The sequence below is a fragment of the Tamandua tetradactyla genome, chromosome 11 (assembly GCF_023851605.1).
Source record: "Tamandua tetradactyla isolate mTamTet1 chromosome 11, mTamTet1.pri, whole genome shotgun sequence".
Classification (NCBI taxonomy): domain Eukaryota; kingdom Metazoa; phylum Chordata; class Mammalia; order Pilosa; family Myrmecophagidae; genus Tamandua; species Tamandua tetradactyla.
Genome location: NC_135337.1, coordinates 78,906,847 through 78,922,498, shown reverse-complemented (window position 1 = coordinate 78,922,498; position 15,652 = coordinate 78,906,847). Strand labels below are relative to the sequence as shown.

General features: G+C 53.6%; 1 protein-coding gene and 2 long non-coding RNA genes across 3 annotated transcripts; 2 read left to right on the top strand and 1 right to left on the bottom strand.

Annotated features, from left to right (window-relative positions):
* The first annotated feature begins 366 nt into the window (after nucleotides 1-366).
* Nucleotides 367-2,653, top strand: LOC143650414 (uncharacterized). Its single transcript, XR_013159548.1, has 3 exons — nucleotides 367-635; nucleotides 1,666-1,758; nucleotides 2,246-2,653. It is a non-coding gene; the product is annotated as an uncharacterized LOC143650414 (long non-coding RNA).
* A 4,838-nt stretch (nucleotides 2,654-7,491) lies between these two features.
* On the bottom strand, nucleotides 7,492-10,364 carry LOC143650413 (uncharacterized). Its single transcript, XR_013159547.1, has 3 exons — nucleotides 10,287-10,364; nucleotides 8,213-8,830; nucleotides 7,492-7,915 (listed from the first exon to the last, which is right to left on the bottom strand). It is a non-coding gene; the product is annotated as an uncharacterized LOC143650413 (long non-coding RNA).
* HMG20B (high mobility group 20B) lies at nucleotides 9,943-14,776 on the top strand. Its single transcript, XM_077121175.1, has 10 exons — nucleotides 9,943-10,012; nucleotides 10,317-10,372; nucleotides 10,749-10,857; nucleotides 11,314-11,517; nucleotides 12,112-12,232; nucleotides 12,481-12,527; nucleotides 12,819-12,891; nucleotides 13,025-13,240; nucleotides 13,619-13,751; nucleotides 14,061-14,776. Exons 2-10 carry the CDS (start codon nucleotides 10,335-10,337, stop codon nucleotides 14,071-14,073), a joined length of 954 nt encoding a protein of 317 aa, XP_076977290.1. The 5' UTR covers nucleotides 9,943-10,012; nucleotides 10,317-10,334; the 3' UTR covers nucleotides 14,074-14,776.
* The last annotated feature ends 876 nt before the right edge of the window (nucleotides 14,777-15,652 follow it).

Below are 15,652 nucleotides of genomic sequence, written 5' to 3'. Positions count from 1 at the left end.
AGAACCCCGGACTCGAGTCTCAGGCGGGGTGGTGGGGAGGGAGGGGGCGACGCAAGGGACGCCCCTGCCCAGACCCCTTGTCCCCAGGCCGGCGCCGCCCGCAGCGTTATGGGGACTAATGCGGGCCAGGAAGGATGGGATGGGTTGCGGGCGAGGGTCGGGGACCTGAGTCCAAACTCATCCTGGGCAGCGAGATGCCCAGAGGGATCCGCACCCACGCGTAAAGGCCGAATTAGTGCTAATTACTTAATTACTAACGATTATAATAGCGATCATTATCATTACCATAATAACACCAGTCCGCATTTAATGAGCTCGGACCTTGCCAAGCGCCCCACGTGGGTTGCGCCACCCCCAAGGGGCGGAGCCAAGGTTGACTCGCTTTGCCCAGACAGAAACCCACCCAGAGAGGGCGAACGGGTTCCCCGAGGACGTCCAGTGAGTCAGGGCACGTGACCAGGCGCCAAGAATTCTGACTTCTCCCCACGCTCCTTCCGCTGTCATTCCCGGACCAGACCCAGGCCGTTTCAAGTTCCTTTAAGCGGCCTGACGTGGGCCTCACGCGCTTCCACGCCTTTCTCCAGCAGTGGCTTGAAACTTGACACTCTGCTGCGTGGGACGTGATTCCCCTAGGGGTGAGGCTCTCCCTGGCAGCGTGGGGCCTGAATCACCCGGATGAGCCGGGACCCAGCACTGTAGGATTGAGAAAACCGTCTTGACCAAAAAGGGGAACAGAAAAATAAGACAAAATAGGGGATTTCAAACAGAGTTGAGAGGTTATCCTGGAGATTATTTTTATGCATTATATAGATATCACCTTTTTATTAGTTTATGGTGTATTGGAGTGGCTGGAGGGAAGTGCCTGAAACTGTAGAACTGTGTTCCGGTAGCCTTGTTTCTTGAAGATGATTGTATAATGATAGAGCTTTTACAATGTGATCGTGTGATTGTGAAAACCTTGTGTCTGATGCTCTTTATGCAGGGTATGGACAGATTTGTAAAAAATCGGGACAATGGGTGCCGGGTGGTTCAGTCTTAGAATGCCAGCCTTCCATGCAGGAGACCCGGGTTCGATTCCTGGGCCATGCACCCCCAAATAAATAAATAAATAAATAATGGGGGGGATAAGGGGTAAAAAAAAATAATTGGGTAGATTGAAATAATAGTGGTCAATGAAAGGAAGGGGTAAGAGGCATGGGATGTATGGGTTTTTCTTTTATCTTTTTGTTTGTTTGTTTTTCACATGGGCAGGCACCGGGAATCAAACCCGGGTCCTCTGGCATGGCAGGGAAGCATTCTTGCCTGCTGAGCCACCGTGGCCCACCCTTCTTTTATCTTTTTATTTCTTTTTCTGGCGAGTGCTGCAAATATTCTAAAAATGATCGTGGTAATGAATACGCAACTATGTGATGATATTGTGAGCCATTGATTGTATACGTTGGATGGACTGTATGGTGCATAAAGATATTGCAATAAAAATATTTTTAAAAAACAACAATAAAAAGAAAAATCTTGACACTCTGGAGCCAAGTGATGGGGCTCAGATCCACCTTTCCCCTGGGACAAGTGTTCTAACTTCTTAGGGCCTTCGTTTCCCCAGCTCTAGAATGGGCATAATGTCCAGAAAACGTTTCCTAAGTGTTGGCTCTTAACATTCTCTTCCAGAAAGCTTCTCTTGAGCCCCTCATCTCCCATCAAAGGTTACTCTACTTCCCACGGCATCCTGGGCTTCCCCCACTCCTCACCCCACCGTTCTGGGTAAGTTCCGTCTCCCCCATCAGACTAGAAGCCCAGTGAAGGCAAGGAACAGGTCTGTCTTGATCAACGCCTGGCACATAGTAGGAGCTCAATAAACTGATTGAATGGTAGAAAAGTAGGCAGAGCATTAGAAGCAAAGAAGGAAATCAAATCAGGAAACACAACAGGGACCCCAGGCTTATATAGCCCCACATTGCCCCACCTGAGGCTGACCACCCACATCAATGAGGGCTCTTTTCTGAAAAGGAACCTGAAAAATGGCTGGAGAATCGTGGTGGAGGGAGATAAGCAGCCAGACCACTGGAGGGAGATAAGCAGATAGGGACAGATAAGAACCTCAATTCTTTCCTCCCTGGAGGGCATGCCCTTTTTTGCATTCCTCCCAGGGCAATGAGAGATGGCTTTAAAAAGAATATCCTAAGCCATCCCCCTCCCCCACCACACACATCCTCAAGAGATCTTACACCACTGCCTTCCCATTTTACAGATGAGAAACTCAGGCTCAGATACAGGCTTCTTCCCAGAGAGCACGCAGCTAGAGAGAAGCAGAAGCAGAATGTGAACTCAGCTCTCGGTGACCTCTGCTGGAATATGCTGGAACAAGGTGGCTGTGTCCACCCTTTTGTCCTTTTATTCGGCCTTCTTTATGGGTCAGGAATCCCTGGGACATGCCTGACTGCCCCTCAGGCCAGATGGAGGTGGAGGGTGTTTGCATGGCTGATGTTTCTTAACCTTGACCTGTGGTGAAAGAAGGAACGCGGCTGCTCCTGACCCTGTGGCCCAATCCCTCTGAGATGTCATTCATTCATTCATCGGGTCTGACCTCATACAGCATGGCATCAGGAGCCTCCTTCTGAAGCTTCGAGTCTGCAAGGGGACTCAGAGTGGGTCCCCCCCCCCGCCACTTTCCCCTTCCCCCGCCCCCCAGTTCGAGGTGCTCAGCGCTGGGGCTGGAGGACTCAGGAAGAAGGGAGACTGATGGGCAAGTCAAGAGCCGGACTTGACCGCAAGGTAACTGGGGAGTTATGGTGGGATTTCGAGAAGAGGCAGGGCGTGGTCAGATAAAAAGCCCAACCTGGGAAAAATGGATTATTCCAGGCACAGACCTCAGCCACCCCGGTTGGGGAAACTGGTGGACAGGGTAAAGGCCTCAAATGAGAGGGGGGTTGGATTCAGGGTGAGGATGGGAGAAGGGTCCTGCAGGATGAGGGATGCTAGGGAAGGAGAGACAAATGTTCAGCCTGCAGGGTACACCAGCTGCACAGACAGACAGGCTGGGGGCCAGGCGAGATCCTCTTTTTTTTGGGGGGGGGGGGGGGCATGGACCAGGAATTGAACCTGGATCTCCTGCATTATAGCTGAGTATTTGTTCTAGTGTGCTAGCTGCTGGAATGCAATATACCAGAAACGGAATGGCTTTTTAAAAGGGGAATTTAATGAGTTGCTGGTTTACAGTTCTAAGGCCAAGAAAATGTCCCAATTAAAACAAGTCCATAGAAATGTCCAATCAAAGGCATCCAGGGAAAGATACCTTGGTTCAAGAAGGCCAATGAAGTTCAGGGTTTCTCTCTCAAGTGAGAAGGCACATGGCGAACACAGTCAGGGCTTCTCTCTCGGCTGGAAGGGCACATGGCGAATACAGTGTCATCTGCTAGCTTTCTCTCCTGGCTTCCTATTTCATGAAGCTCCCCAGGAGGCGTTTTCTTTCTTCATCTCTAAAGGTCACTGGCTGGTGGACTCTCTGCTTCATGATGCTGCAGCATTCTCTGCTCTCTCTCAATCTCTCTGAATCTCTCATTCTCCAAAATGTTTCCTCTTTTATAGGACTTCAGAAACTAATCAAAACCCACTCAAATGGGTGGAGACATGTCATCCCCTAATGCAGTTTAACAACCATTCTTAACTAAATCACATCAACCAGGGAGATGATCTCATTACAGTTTCAAATATACAGTATTGAATAGGGATTATTCTACCTTTAAGAAATGGGATTTATATTAAAACATGGCTTTTCTTAGGGGGGCATACTTCCTTTCAAACCAGTACAGTATTCAACCACTGAACCACCTGTGCACATTTTTCCTCCTTTTTTTCTTTTTTTTTTAGGGGGGTGGGGTGGGGGCAGGTGAGAATCTGATAACCTGTGATATCTGCCAAAGAGTCCCCAGCTAGTCTCCACGCTGGACTCGTGTCCCCTCTCCCCTGGCCAGAGATCGGATGTTCTGCTGGCCTCAGTCCACCCACAGAGGGGGGTCAGCCACCAAGGTTTGCTTTGCACTTCTGTATTAGTTAGGGTTCTCTAGAGAAACAAAATCAACAGGAAACACTCTCAAATATAACATTTATAAAAGTGTCTCACGTAACCATGAGAACATAGATTCCAAAATCTGCAGGGCAGGCTGTGAAGCCGATGACTCGGATGGAGGGTCTGGACAAACTCCACAGGAGAGGCTCGCCAGCCGAAGCAGGAAGAGAGCCTGTCTCTTCTGAATCCTCCTTAAAAGGCTTCTGGTGATTAGATTAAGCATCACTCATTGCAGAAGACACTCCCCTTGGCTGATGACAAATGGAATCAGCTGTGGATGCAGCTGACGTGATCATGATTTAATTGTATGAAATGTCCTCATCGCAACAGACAGGCCAGCACTTGCCCAACCAGACAAACAGGTACCACCACTTGGCCAAGTTGACACATGAACCTGACCATGACAGTCCACCCCTTGTCAACTTGGCAGCTATACATACCACCTTAAACCATACCTAATTTCTAAATAAAACACATTTGTTTTCTTTCACCTAACAATACTCAACTGTCCTGCATATAACTGGAAACACATTAAATCTCTCCAGAATACAGTGCAAGTCCTTGGGTAATATTCATTCTTAAACTTGATATCTTACAACTTAAATAGTATAACATGAACAAAACAGCATTACAGTCCTCATTTCTGTAACTGATGACATGGTCGTAGTTCATATTTATCACTACCTTCTTCCACTACCCATTCCATGTTCCCTTTACCCTCAGCAAGCACTTCAGCTGGCCGTGGTTCTTTGCCTGGTGGGGTGACCCAAACCTTCATTCCTGAAGTTTCAGAGCCATTAGTAGTCCTGCCTGGATTGCATTGTTGCAGTTTTCCATTGATTTCAATCACAGGGCATGGTAGTACCAAAAGACGCTCTAGGGGATCCCCCATATTCCAAGAAAACTCTTCTTTACCACCATTGTGTAATTGCAGTCCAATTTCCCCCTGATAGTCAGGGTCAATCACCCCAGCCAATAATGCAGTCCCCTTCTTGGCTTGTTGATCCAGGGGCATGAATAGCCCAAAGTGACCAGGTGGCAGTCTTAGATTCCAGTTCAATGGAATCATTGTCGTTTCTCCTGGTGGAGCTAAAACTTGTAGACCAGCAGAGCTCAGGGTCACAGGGACAGGAAGAAAAATTTTCCTAGTGGATCACTAGGGGTAATAGTACTTCCCTGATCTGGGCCCAGGTGGGATTTTGAGGCTCTGACAGATCTAAGGGTGTCTTGGGAGGCTGGGGGTGGGTGGGGGATCAGTGGCCAAGGTCAAATAAGACAACCTTGGGAAAGTCACTAAGACTCAGTTTCCCTTGCTGTAAAACGGAGTGAGAGTAGCCCTAGCTCATTGAGTTACAGGCAGGCTGAGGGAGATCAGGCAGATAAAGACATTTCTTAGCCTCTAGACCAGGGTTTCCCACCTTGGCATGGCTGCCACTGGGGACCAGAATGTTCTCTGTGGTGGGGGCCACCCCATGCACTGTGGGATGTTGAGCAGCATTGCTGGCCCCCACTCACTCAATACCAGGAGCACCCCTGAGTCGTGACAACCAAAAATGTCCCTAGACATTGCCAAGTGGCAGGGTCAGGGGTCAGGGGCTGGGGGGCAGAATAGCCCCCAGGATGACCTTCCTTCCACTAGAGAATTCTCCGTAGAGGGCATTTGATTCTTTACGGATAGTACCAGCTGCCACTTTTTCTGGGACCAGCTGTAGCCAGACCCTCTTCTGAGCAGTAAGCATGACTATCACTCCTTAGATCCTTACAGAAATTATCCCACTTTACAGAGAGGAAACTAAAACTCGGAGTCTACACATGAGGGTCTAAGAGTTGCTTCCAGGAAACCTCTTTTTTGTTATTCAGATGCAGCCTCTCTCTCACTAAGCCCAACTGAGGAAAATCATTACCTCCCCCACTACGTGGAATTTGACATTCATGGGTGAAAGTCTCCCTGGCAATGTGGGATGGACACCCAGGGTTGAGCCTGGCCCTGGCACCATGGGATCAACAATGCATCAGGGGTCAAGAGAGAAGAAATGGAGTTGAAAGGCTCTTCTGAAAGCTACTTTCATGCAAGCTTCAGTTAGATGGTGCTAATTGCCATGGTTTGCTAAACCCCAATCAAAATCACTCCTGTTGGGTGTGGACCTTCCTGTCAATGTGGGACAGAAATCCTAGAACGAGCTGAGACTCAGCATCAAGGGATTGAGAAAACCTTCTCCACCAAAAGGGGGAAGAGTGAAATGAGACTAAGTGTCAATGGCTGAGAGATTCCAAACAGAGTCGAGAGGTTATCCTGGAGGTTATTCTTACGTATTAAGTAGATACCACCTTGTTAGTCAAGATGTAATGGAGAGGCTTGAGGGAACTGCCTGAAAATGTAGAGCTGTGTTCCAGTAGCCATGTTTCTTGAGGATGATTGTATAATGATATAGCTTTCACAATGTGACTGTGTGATTGTGAAAACCTTGTGTCTGATGCTCCTTTTATCTACCTTATGGACAGATGGGTAAAACATATGGATTAAAAATAAATAAAAGGGGGAACAAATGTTAAAATAAATTTAATTTGAAATGCTAGTGATCAATGAAAGGGAGGTGTAAGGGGTATGGTATGTATAATTTCTTTTTTCTGTTTTCATTTTATTTCTTTTTCTGAATAGATGCAAATGTTTCAAGAAATGATCATGATGATGAATATGCAACTATGTGATGATATTGTGAATTACTGATGATATATGTGGAACGGAATGATCAAAATAGGAATGTTTGTGTTTGGTTTTTTTTGATATTTAAAAAATAAAATAAAAAACAAAAATAAACAACAACAGCAACAACAAATCACTCCTGTTCACTCTTAAGAACATCTAGTCTCAAACCGAGACTCTATAAACATTTCATGCATTAAGTTTGCTTTTCTGGAACCTGTAATTCCTGGAGGGTTCCTAGATCAGATACGATCCTGAAACCTGGAGGGACCAGCCTCTCCAAGATTATCAACTAATTATATCTCCCTGTCTCTTAGTGTCGACACCCCTTCTCAACATGGAAAAGTCAGAACAGGCATTGCCCAAAGGTCCCTATAGATTGAGAGAGGGATCAAAGGAGAAGGAGGAAGTATAATAGAGAAAATAGGATTTAACAAACGAATATGACTGCAGAATCACTCTATTAATATTCTTTCTAACCTCCGGTGTTTTGGAGCAGCTAGAAGGAAAAACTTGATGGTGGAATGGTAGCCCATGACAAACACTGGGATCTGTATTTTAACTGCTTGTTGACGTGTGCTTTGAAAATTATTCTTTTTCTTTCTCTGCTTTGTATATATGCTGTATTTGTATAACAACAAAAAATGCTAAAAAAAAATGTGGTAGTGCTGCATGCCTAACATATAAGGATACCTGGAGACCTGCTACTGGGTGAAAGAAGAAGATTTCAGGTTGAAGCTTGCAAAACATGACCTCACACCTTTCGTAAGAATACACACACACACATCTATGTGTACATATTTATATGCAGTTGATTCTCATCGATTTATGGATTCCATATTTTTTAAATTTGCCTATTTACTTAAATGTATCTGTAACCTCCAAAATCAGTGCTTGCAGAGCTTTCACAGTCTTTCCCGGACATGTGCAGAGCAGGACAAAAAAAAGCGAGTCGCTGGATGTTGACATTCCTAGCAGACATCAAACAAGGTGACGCTCCCTCTGTCTTCTTTCTTCAGCTCCCAAACTGGAAACGAGTGTCCTTTGCACAATATATCCAGTGCCATAGTCTTTGCATTTTTGTGCTTTTTGCAGGTGATTCCATTTCGCTGTTCAAAATGGCCCCAGGTGGGGTACGGAAGTGCTACCTAGTTTTGGAATAAACATTCCAGCTGGGAAAGTGGGTGGCCAGGCCTTGCAGAAACCCTAAGAGCCCAGACGTGGAGGAAAACAAGATCTGGGGGGATCAGGACAGGTGCACTCGTGTCCCCCAGGGGAGGAGGGTGAGTTTGAAGCCCTGGGGGCCCAGACTAGATCTGAAAACATGGACTTGGGGTGGGGGCAGAGGTGAGTGGTACTTTGCGGGTGGGATGTCAGTTTCTATGGCAACACCAGCCTTGTCAATCAAAATCAAAGAGGCAGGGACGTCCCAAGGAAAGACTCACCTAGATTGTTTTTAACTGAGTAGAAAGCCAGGAGGCATGGGGGATAATCCCAACTGATTTAGCTCTATTGCGGTCTGTATGGATTGCAGTGCAGGCCCATTTTCCTCAGCCTGGACTGCCTTAGGACAAAAAGAATTAATAGGTTTACTGAGATACAAACTCAGAATTCCCTCTCTTAAAGTATACAGTGGAGTATATTCACAGACTTGTGCAACCATCACCCAATCTAATTTCAGAACATTTTCATCACCCCCAAAAGAAACCCAGGGCCCATTAGCTGTCTCCCGATTTCCCCTCAACCCCCCAGATCTAAGCAAACACCAATCTACTTTCTCTCTCTTTGCTCATTCTGGATATTTCATATAAATGGAATCTTACAACACGTGGCCTTTTGGGACTGGCTTCTTTTCACTTAGCATGAAGTTTTCAAGGTTGGTCCATGTTGTTACATGAATCAGTGCTTCGTTCCTTTTTTATGGCTGAATAATATTCTATTGCGTGGATTTTGTTCATTCATTCATCAGTGGAGGGATGTTTGGGCTGTTTCCATTTTTTAGCTATGACTGCTTGGGTACGAGTCTTTGCAAGGACATGTTTTCAATCCTCTTGCTTCTATATCTAGAATGGAATTGCTGGGTTATAGGGCAAATTCCTTTAACCGTTTGAGGAACTGCCAGACTGATAACCGAAACAATTTACACCCCACTCTTAGAAATGGACAGCTTCATTCATTCATCCATATGCATATTCAGCCACACGTATTGAGCTAGTATGGCCACCATTCTAGATGCTGAAAATAAAGCAATGGACCAAACAGGCAGATTTATGGAGAAAAACACACACACACACAAAACTCAGGTACAGGGAGGGGGTACACGCTGGGGCAGATCTCTCCGTGGAGATGCCATTTGAGCAAAGATTCGAAGGAGGTGAAGTGAGCCAGGCAGGGATCTGGGGAAACTGGCATCCCACTAGAGGAAAAAGCCAGCAAAGGTCCCTGGGAGCTTGGGCAGCCCCCAGCCGAGAAGCAGCCCAGAGCAGCCTCCTGACCCTCCGTCTAGGACTCACAACCTTCCCCTCCCACCATCTTTTAGGAAGTGCTTTCGGGTCAGCCGCTGAGTCCAGCCCTAGGCTGACTCAGACAGCTTTCCTGGACCTCGTGCAATGTCCATCATTTCCCCAGGAGGGAAGGCAGGGGTCCCTGGGGTAGAGCGGCTCCTGAACCCAGAAAAGCCCCGGGTTCAGAGCGGGCGTCAGGGGCTCAACGCAGGGAGAATAGGCAGGTTTCGTAGGAGGGCAGGGAAACCCCTTTACTCCTTCCTTAGCAACCTATCCCGTCCCCATGGCAACAGGAGCGGGGGCCCAACCAGATGCGCCGGCGCCTTGATCCAGCTGGGGCGGGGAGTCTAGCCTTAAAACCAGGAGGAGGAGCCCGCGCCTCACCTACTGGCCCTTTAAGAGGCTCCACCCGGGCGAGGCCTCCCGCCCGGCCCAGCACACCGAGCGCCTCTGATTAGTTCCGAGAGCGACCGAGCGCAGCCGAACTTGACGCACGGCCCGTAGCCTTCCCTCCCTCTTCTCCCGCGGCGCAGCGGCCATCCAGCCAATCGCCGACCTGCGCACCACCCTTCATCTGCATGACCACGCCTTAGAGCCAGACCGCGCCCAATCCGGCCGGCCGCCGAGGTCCTTATTAGCATGCCATGGGCGGGGAGGGGCGGGGCGGCCTGCAGGGGCGGGGCTCGGGCGGTTGGTTGGAGCGTCGCAGCAGCCGAGAGGTCCGGGAAAGTTTCTTTGGAGGTGAAAACAGTCGCCGAACTCGGGATCCCGGCAGGAGCCGGGGTGGCTGGGGGCCCGAGGTCGCGGGGTGGGGCGCCTCCCGGGAGGGGGGTGGGGAACGGACCCAGGCTTCCCGGGGCGCGGCCGCCCAACAAAGGATCCCTGGGGCGCCCGCCCTCGAGGCTCCCCCGCCCCGAATCCGGCCACCTCCAGGCGCCCTGGACCTGGCGTTCCCGGGCAACACCCCGGGGGGTACAGCCGGGATCCGCTTTAGGGGCGCTCGGGCGCCCCTCACCTCCGGCCCCCTCGCGCGTCCGCGTTTCAGGTCCGGCCAGGAGCGGCTATGTCCCACGGCCCCAAGCAGCCCGGCGCGACCGCCGCGTGAGTGCGACGTCTCCTCCCCTCCCCCCCCGGCCCGATCACCCCTCCCCTGGAGTCCCCCGGCACGCGCTGTCGGAGCCCGTCGACCCCCGCTTCCATCCCGCCCCCAGGAGCTACACTTCCTCCCCAGCTCAGGCACCCCGCGTCTGGGTCCTTACGGCTTCAACCTCTCCTTCCCCCACCCAGGACCCCCAAACTCTCCCCCACCCATTGTGCCTCCAAATGTTCCTGTCCCGACGGCGGGGTCTTGAGCCCTCAGACCCCGCTACCCGGCACTGAGGGCCTCGCTCCCAACTCAGCTGACACTGTCTGAGACGCGGGGGCGTGGGAAGGGAAGGTTCTGGCGGGGGCTGACCCCGGTGTCCTGTGACTCCAGGCCGGTGGGCGGCAAGGCCCCGAGCCAGCATGGGGGCTTCGTGGTGGCCGTCAAGCAGGAGCGTGGCGAGGGCCCGCGGACCGGCGAGAAGGGGTCCCACGAGGAGGAGGTGAGATATCCCCGCCCGGTGGATGGGTGGGAAGAGGCCTGGGGTCCTACCCCAAGCCTGGACCTGAATCGTTGCGGCTTCCCCCCACAGCCCTGATTTCCCGCCCCACGAAGATACCACGCCTACGCTCTAGGCGTGAGGCCCCGCCCATCGCGGGTGCTGAAGGCACCCCCCCCAGAGTCACCTTCCCATGGTGCTATGGGCCCGTCCTCCAGAGAAAGGCCACGCCCATATGACAGGCCACGCCCACAGGGCTGAAGCTAGGCCCCTCCCCAGTTCCTCTGGCCTCCTCAGCCCTGGGCAGGTCCCGGATGAGCCCCTCCGGGTCCTGACCCCCGACATGGCCATACCTCCAGCCCTTCTGGGTTCGGCCTACCGATTCGACCACGCCCACCACGCCCAAAGCCCCGCCCCAGCCCTCCAGGCCCCGCCCAACGGCGTGGTCTGCCTCTGCAGCCGGTGAAGAAGCGCGGCTGGCCCAAGGGCAAGAAGCGGAAGAAGATTCTGCCGAATGGGCCCAAGGCCCCGGTCACGGGCTACGTGCGCTTCCTGAATGAGCGGCGGGAGCAGATCCGCACCCGCCACCCGGACCTGCCCTTCCCCGAGATCACCAAGATGCTGGGCGCCGAGTGGAGCAAGCTGCAGCCGTCGGAGAAGCAGGTGGGGACCGCAACGGGCGAAGGCCGGACCCCTGACCCCCCTCACCATCCCCTTCCAACATGCCTCAAAGGCTCAGCGGGGAAGGGCCTTCCTTCTACCTGTAGAGTTGAGCACTGTGAGCCTTGCTCTGCTTCTTGGAAGAGGGAGAAGCAGTAGCAGGGATGGACCTCAAGCATAACCACCACGTGTTTAAGGAAGTGCAGGTGAAAGCTGGATTTTTAAGTGAAACCTTCTAGCTTCAAATGCAGCGAATTAATTAAATAACTGCAAACGCATCAAGGACCCGCCACAAGAAAAAAAAAACCCTCCAGTTTGCATCCTCCAAGTGGGATCTTAACAGATCAGAAATGGAAGCGTGCAGAGAAGGATGGTTTGTGGAGGTGGGAGTTTAGAGGTCGGAACGTGAGCGCGAGGAGCTCAGAGCTGCCTCCAGCAGCAGGCTGAGGAGGGATTTTGTCGCTGGTGGGGCAGTAGAGCTATGGAGGGTTCAGCACAGGAGAGAGTGCAGAGAGAGCCCAGCGATGAAGAGGGTCCCGGCCTTCCAGGCCTCCCCTATCTCTGGGCCGGGCTAAGCCGTGTCCTGCTGCTGAACAGCGGTACCTGGACGAGGCCGAGCGGGAGAAGCAGCAGTACATGAAGGAGCTGAGGGCCTACCAGCAGTCGGAAGCCTACAAGATGTGTACTGAGAAGATCCAGGAAAAGAAGATCAAGAAAGGTGGGGAGGCGCCGCTGCAGGCCCTGGGGACACAGCGGTGATTCCCAGAGGCTCACAGTCCGGCGTGAGAAGAGACAAATCAGGCAGCTAGGACCTTACAGGGCTGTGGTGGGGGGCGTGAGCCAGAATGAGGGGGAACGGATCTAGGGGGAAAGGGAAGGAAGAGGAGGGGGTGAGGGTGGGCGGATGGAGCACAGCTGGGGAGATGTACGGGGCTGATCATACCTTCCTCTCTCCCCCTCCGCCAGAGGATTCGGGCTCCGGGCTTATGAACACCCTCTTGAATGGACATAGGGTGAGGCTCCCTTACTCCACCCCACCCCATCCCCGCCCCAACTGGGCAGGGCCTTGGGGGGCGCCCGTCACTCCCGGGGAAGAAAGGGTGGGAGGGTTTTAGGAGCTGGATGGCTGCGGGAGACTGCAGGAGGAAGTGAGTCGGTCACCCCGTCCCGCCCACATCCCCCATGCAGTGGGGTCGGCCACAAAAAGGAATATTCAACGGATTCCGTCCCAGCGTGGCCCGAAGAGACCACGGCCCCTGAAAGGGGTTTGCCTGGCCCCCCCAAACCTTGCCCCCTTGCTTCAGGGTGGGGAATGCGACGGCTTCTCCACCTTTGACGTCCCCATCTTCACCGAAGAGTTCCTGGATCAAAACAAAGGTGAGCGCCGCCCCGGGTACCCCGCCCCGGCCCGAGCCCTGGGAGCCGAGGTGGGGCGCCGAAGGGAGCAGGGGGGGGGTGGGAGGCCCGGCGGGGGGGGGGGGGGCGGCTCTGAGCGCGGTTCCCCTTGTAGCGCGGGAGGCGGAGCTGCGGCGCCTGCGGAAGATGAACGTGGCCTTCGAGGAGCAGAACGCAGTGCTGCAGCGGCACACGCAGAGCATGAGCAGCGCGCGCGAGCGCCTGGAGCAGGAGCTGGCACTGGAGGAGCGGCGGACGCTGGCGTTGCAGCAGCAGCTGCAGGCCGTGCGCCAGGCGCTCACCGCCAGCTTCGCCTCGCTGCCCGTGCCGGGTGCGCTGGCCCCCGCCCGGCGCCCTCACTTTGTCCCAGCCCGTCTGACCACGCCCCTCCCACGCCTCCCGCCCCTCGGCTGCCTCATTCTTTCCAGGCCCTTTAGTCCGCTCACTAGCCCCGCCCAGGCGCACTTCGCGCCCCGCCCACCGGCTCCCAGCCCCGCCCTCGGCGAGCCGGTCCCCATCCGACCCCCGACTAGCACCCCTCTCCGCACGCCGCCCGCCCCTCGGCTGACCTTGGACGGACCCCGCTGGCCCCGCCCGCGTTCAGCCCTCCGCACTCCCCCTACCCCGTCTCTGGCGCCTCTCCTCGGGCCCCCGCCTGGGCGGACCGGCGCCCTCTGATCCCCCCTCACCTCGCTCCTCCCCCCCGCAGGCACGGGTGAGACGCCCACGCTCAGCACCCTGGACTTCTACATGGCCCGGCTGCACGGCGCCATCGAGCGAGACCCCGCCCAGCACGAGAAGCTGCTTGTACGCATCAAGGAGATCCTGGCCCAGGTCGCCAGGTGCGCGCCCGGCGGGGCCGCTTCCTCCCACCCACGGGGAGCTGTGTTGGACCTAGAAGGCTAATGGGCTTCTTGTGCCCGGCTGCGTGGGGCGCCCACCTGGCAGGGTACCAGGTGGCACGGGCCTGGGGTTTTCTGGGTGGGTCCCAGCCGCCCAGGTCTGGAGCCAGCAGCCTAGGCTTCCCACCCCGGGGTCTGTTTGGTGGAGTTGAGGGATGTGGCCTCTGGGGTGGGTACTGAAGAGTTGATGGACACAGCCCCCGCCCCCTCCCCCAGCTCAGGCACCCCCTCTTCTCTCTCCTGTCACAGTGAACATCTGTGAGGGTGCTAGACACCCTGTGGACCCGAAGAAAATCAAGCTCCAGTCACGGCCCTCCTCCCCCCACCCCCATCGGATGAGGCTTGGCGGGGGCGTGTCCACCCTTTGGGGCCAGACCCGGCCCTGCATGTTGGGGGCTGCTGACCCCACCCAGTGAAATTTCTACAGCCTCCGTTTAGGCTTCTAATCTCCCCAGCATCCCAGAAAAAAAAAATACCCACCACATTCTGGACATACAGAAGCCAGGACCACAGCAAATGGGGGCCCAGGGGGCAGGGCACACACTACGGGGGGGGGGGGGGGCAAGCACAGACACCCCACATACATGGCCATGGGCCCCAGGGCTCGCAGGGACCCACAGCAGCAGCCTGTCCTCCTGGTGGGGTGGAGGTGGGCACACACATGTCGATGCAAAGTGGCTTGCAGTCACCCCCCCTACACAGGGTGACACCTATGAGTTGACAGTGTGACATGGGGCCAACCAGGTGGTGGGACACACTGTAGTGATCTATTCCCACCTGCATGGGGCGGGGCCGCACTGGCTGGTCCCTTTTGTCCCTGCCCTCCCATTCCTGTATCCCGGGGTGGGGGGAGGCTGGTACTGACCTGCCCCCCGACCTTGGCAAGCAAAGGGGTTCTCGTGGAGGCTGTCTCTTCAGCCACTGCTTGAGCCACACTTTTGAAATAAAAACAAGTGAAATTTGAATCTCAAACTTGCAAGTGTGTTTACTTTTGGGGGGGGCAGGGGGTAGATGATGCACCCAGGGCTCCCCACAATGCCCCTGCTAGGGGTCCCAGGCCTGCCCTTGCTCTCTGACCGCTGAGATCCTCAAAGCATGGGCTGCTCCCATTTGTCAGGTGGGGAAACTGAGGCCCAAACCTGTCCAAGGTCACAGAGTAAGTCACCTGAAGGCTGTGTTTTGTGGGCTCAGCTCAGCCATAGGATTAGGGTTGGCCACTGCAACTGTCCTTCAGTTGGGGCTCCTGAGCCAGGTTCGAACCCTGGGTGAAGTGATCTTGGGGAAGAGATGATTCTTTTTATTATGGCAAGATGCACATAACCTAAAATTGACCTGCATAGCCATTTTACAGTTCGGAGTCAGTACATTTCCAAGGTTGTGCAACCACCACCTCTATCTAGTTCTAGAACATTCTCATCACCCCTCCCCCAACAGAAATCCCGCACTTACTATCAATCACTCCTTGACCCCCTGACCCCAGCCCCAGGCAACCATCAATCTGCTTTCTATCTCTGTGGATTTGCCAATTCTGGACATTTCATCTCAGTGGGATCATAGAATAGTGTCTGGCTGCTTACACTGAGACTGAGGTCTTCAAACTTCATTCAGGTTGCAGCATGCATGAGGTTTGCCAGGTTTTAAAAACTGTATCACATCATCCAAAGCCTTTTCCATCAACATCTGGTTTCTGAAATTCTTCCAGGGAGATCCCTGAAGCTGGAGGCCCCTCCCGGGCCCTTGTATCCCAGCACAGGTCGGGACCGACCTTGTTTACTGGGCCAAAAATCTTGCTACTCCAGTTTGGTGGCTCCAGTGTGGGCTCCCAGGGAACTCCTGCAGAC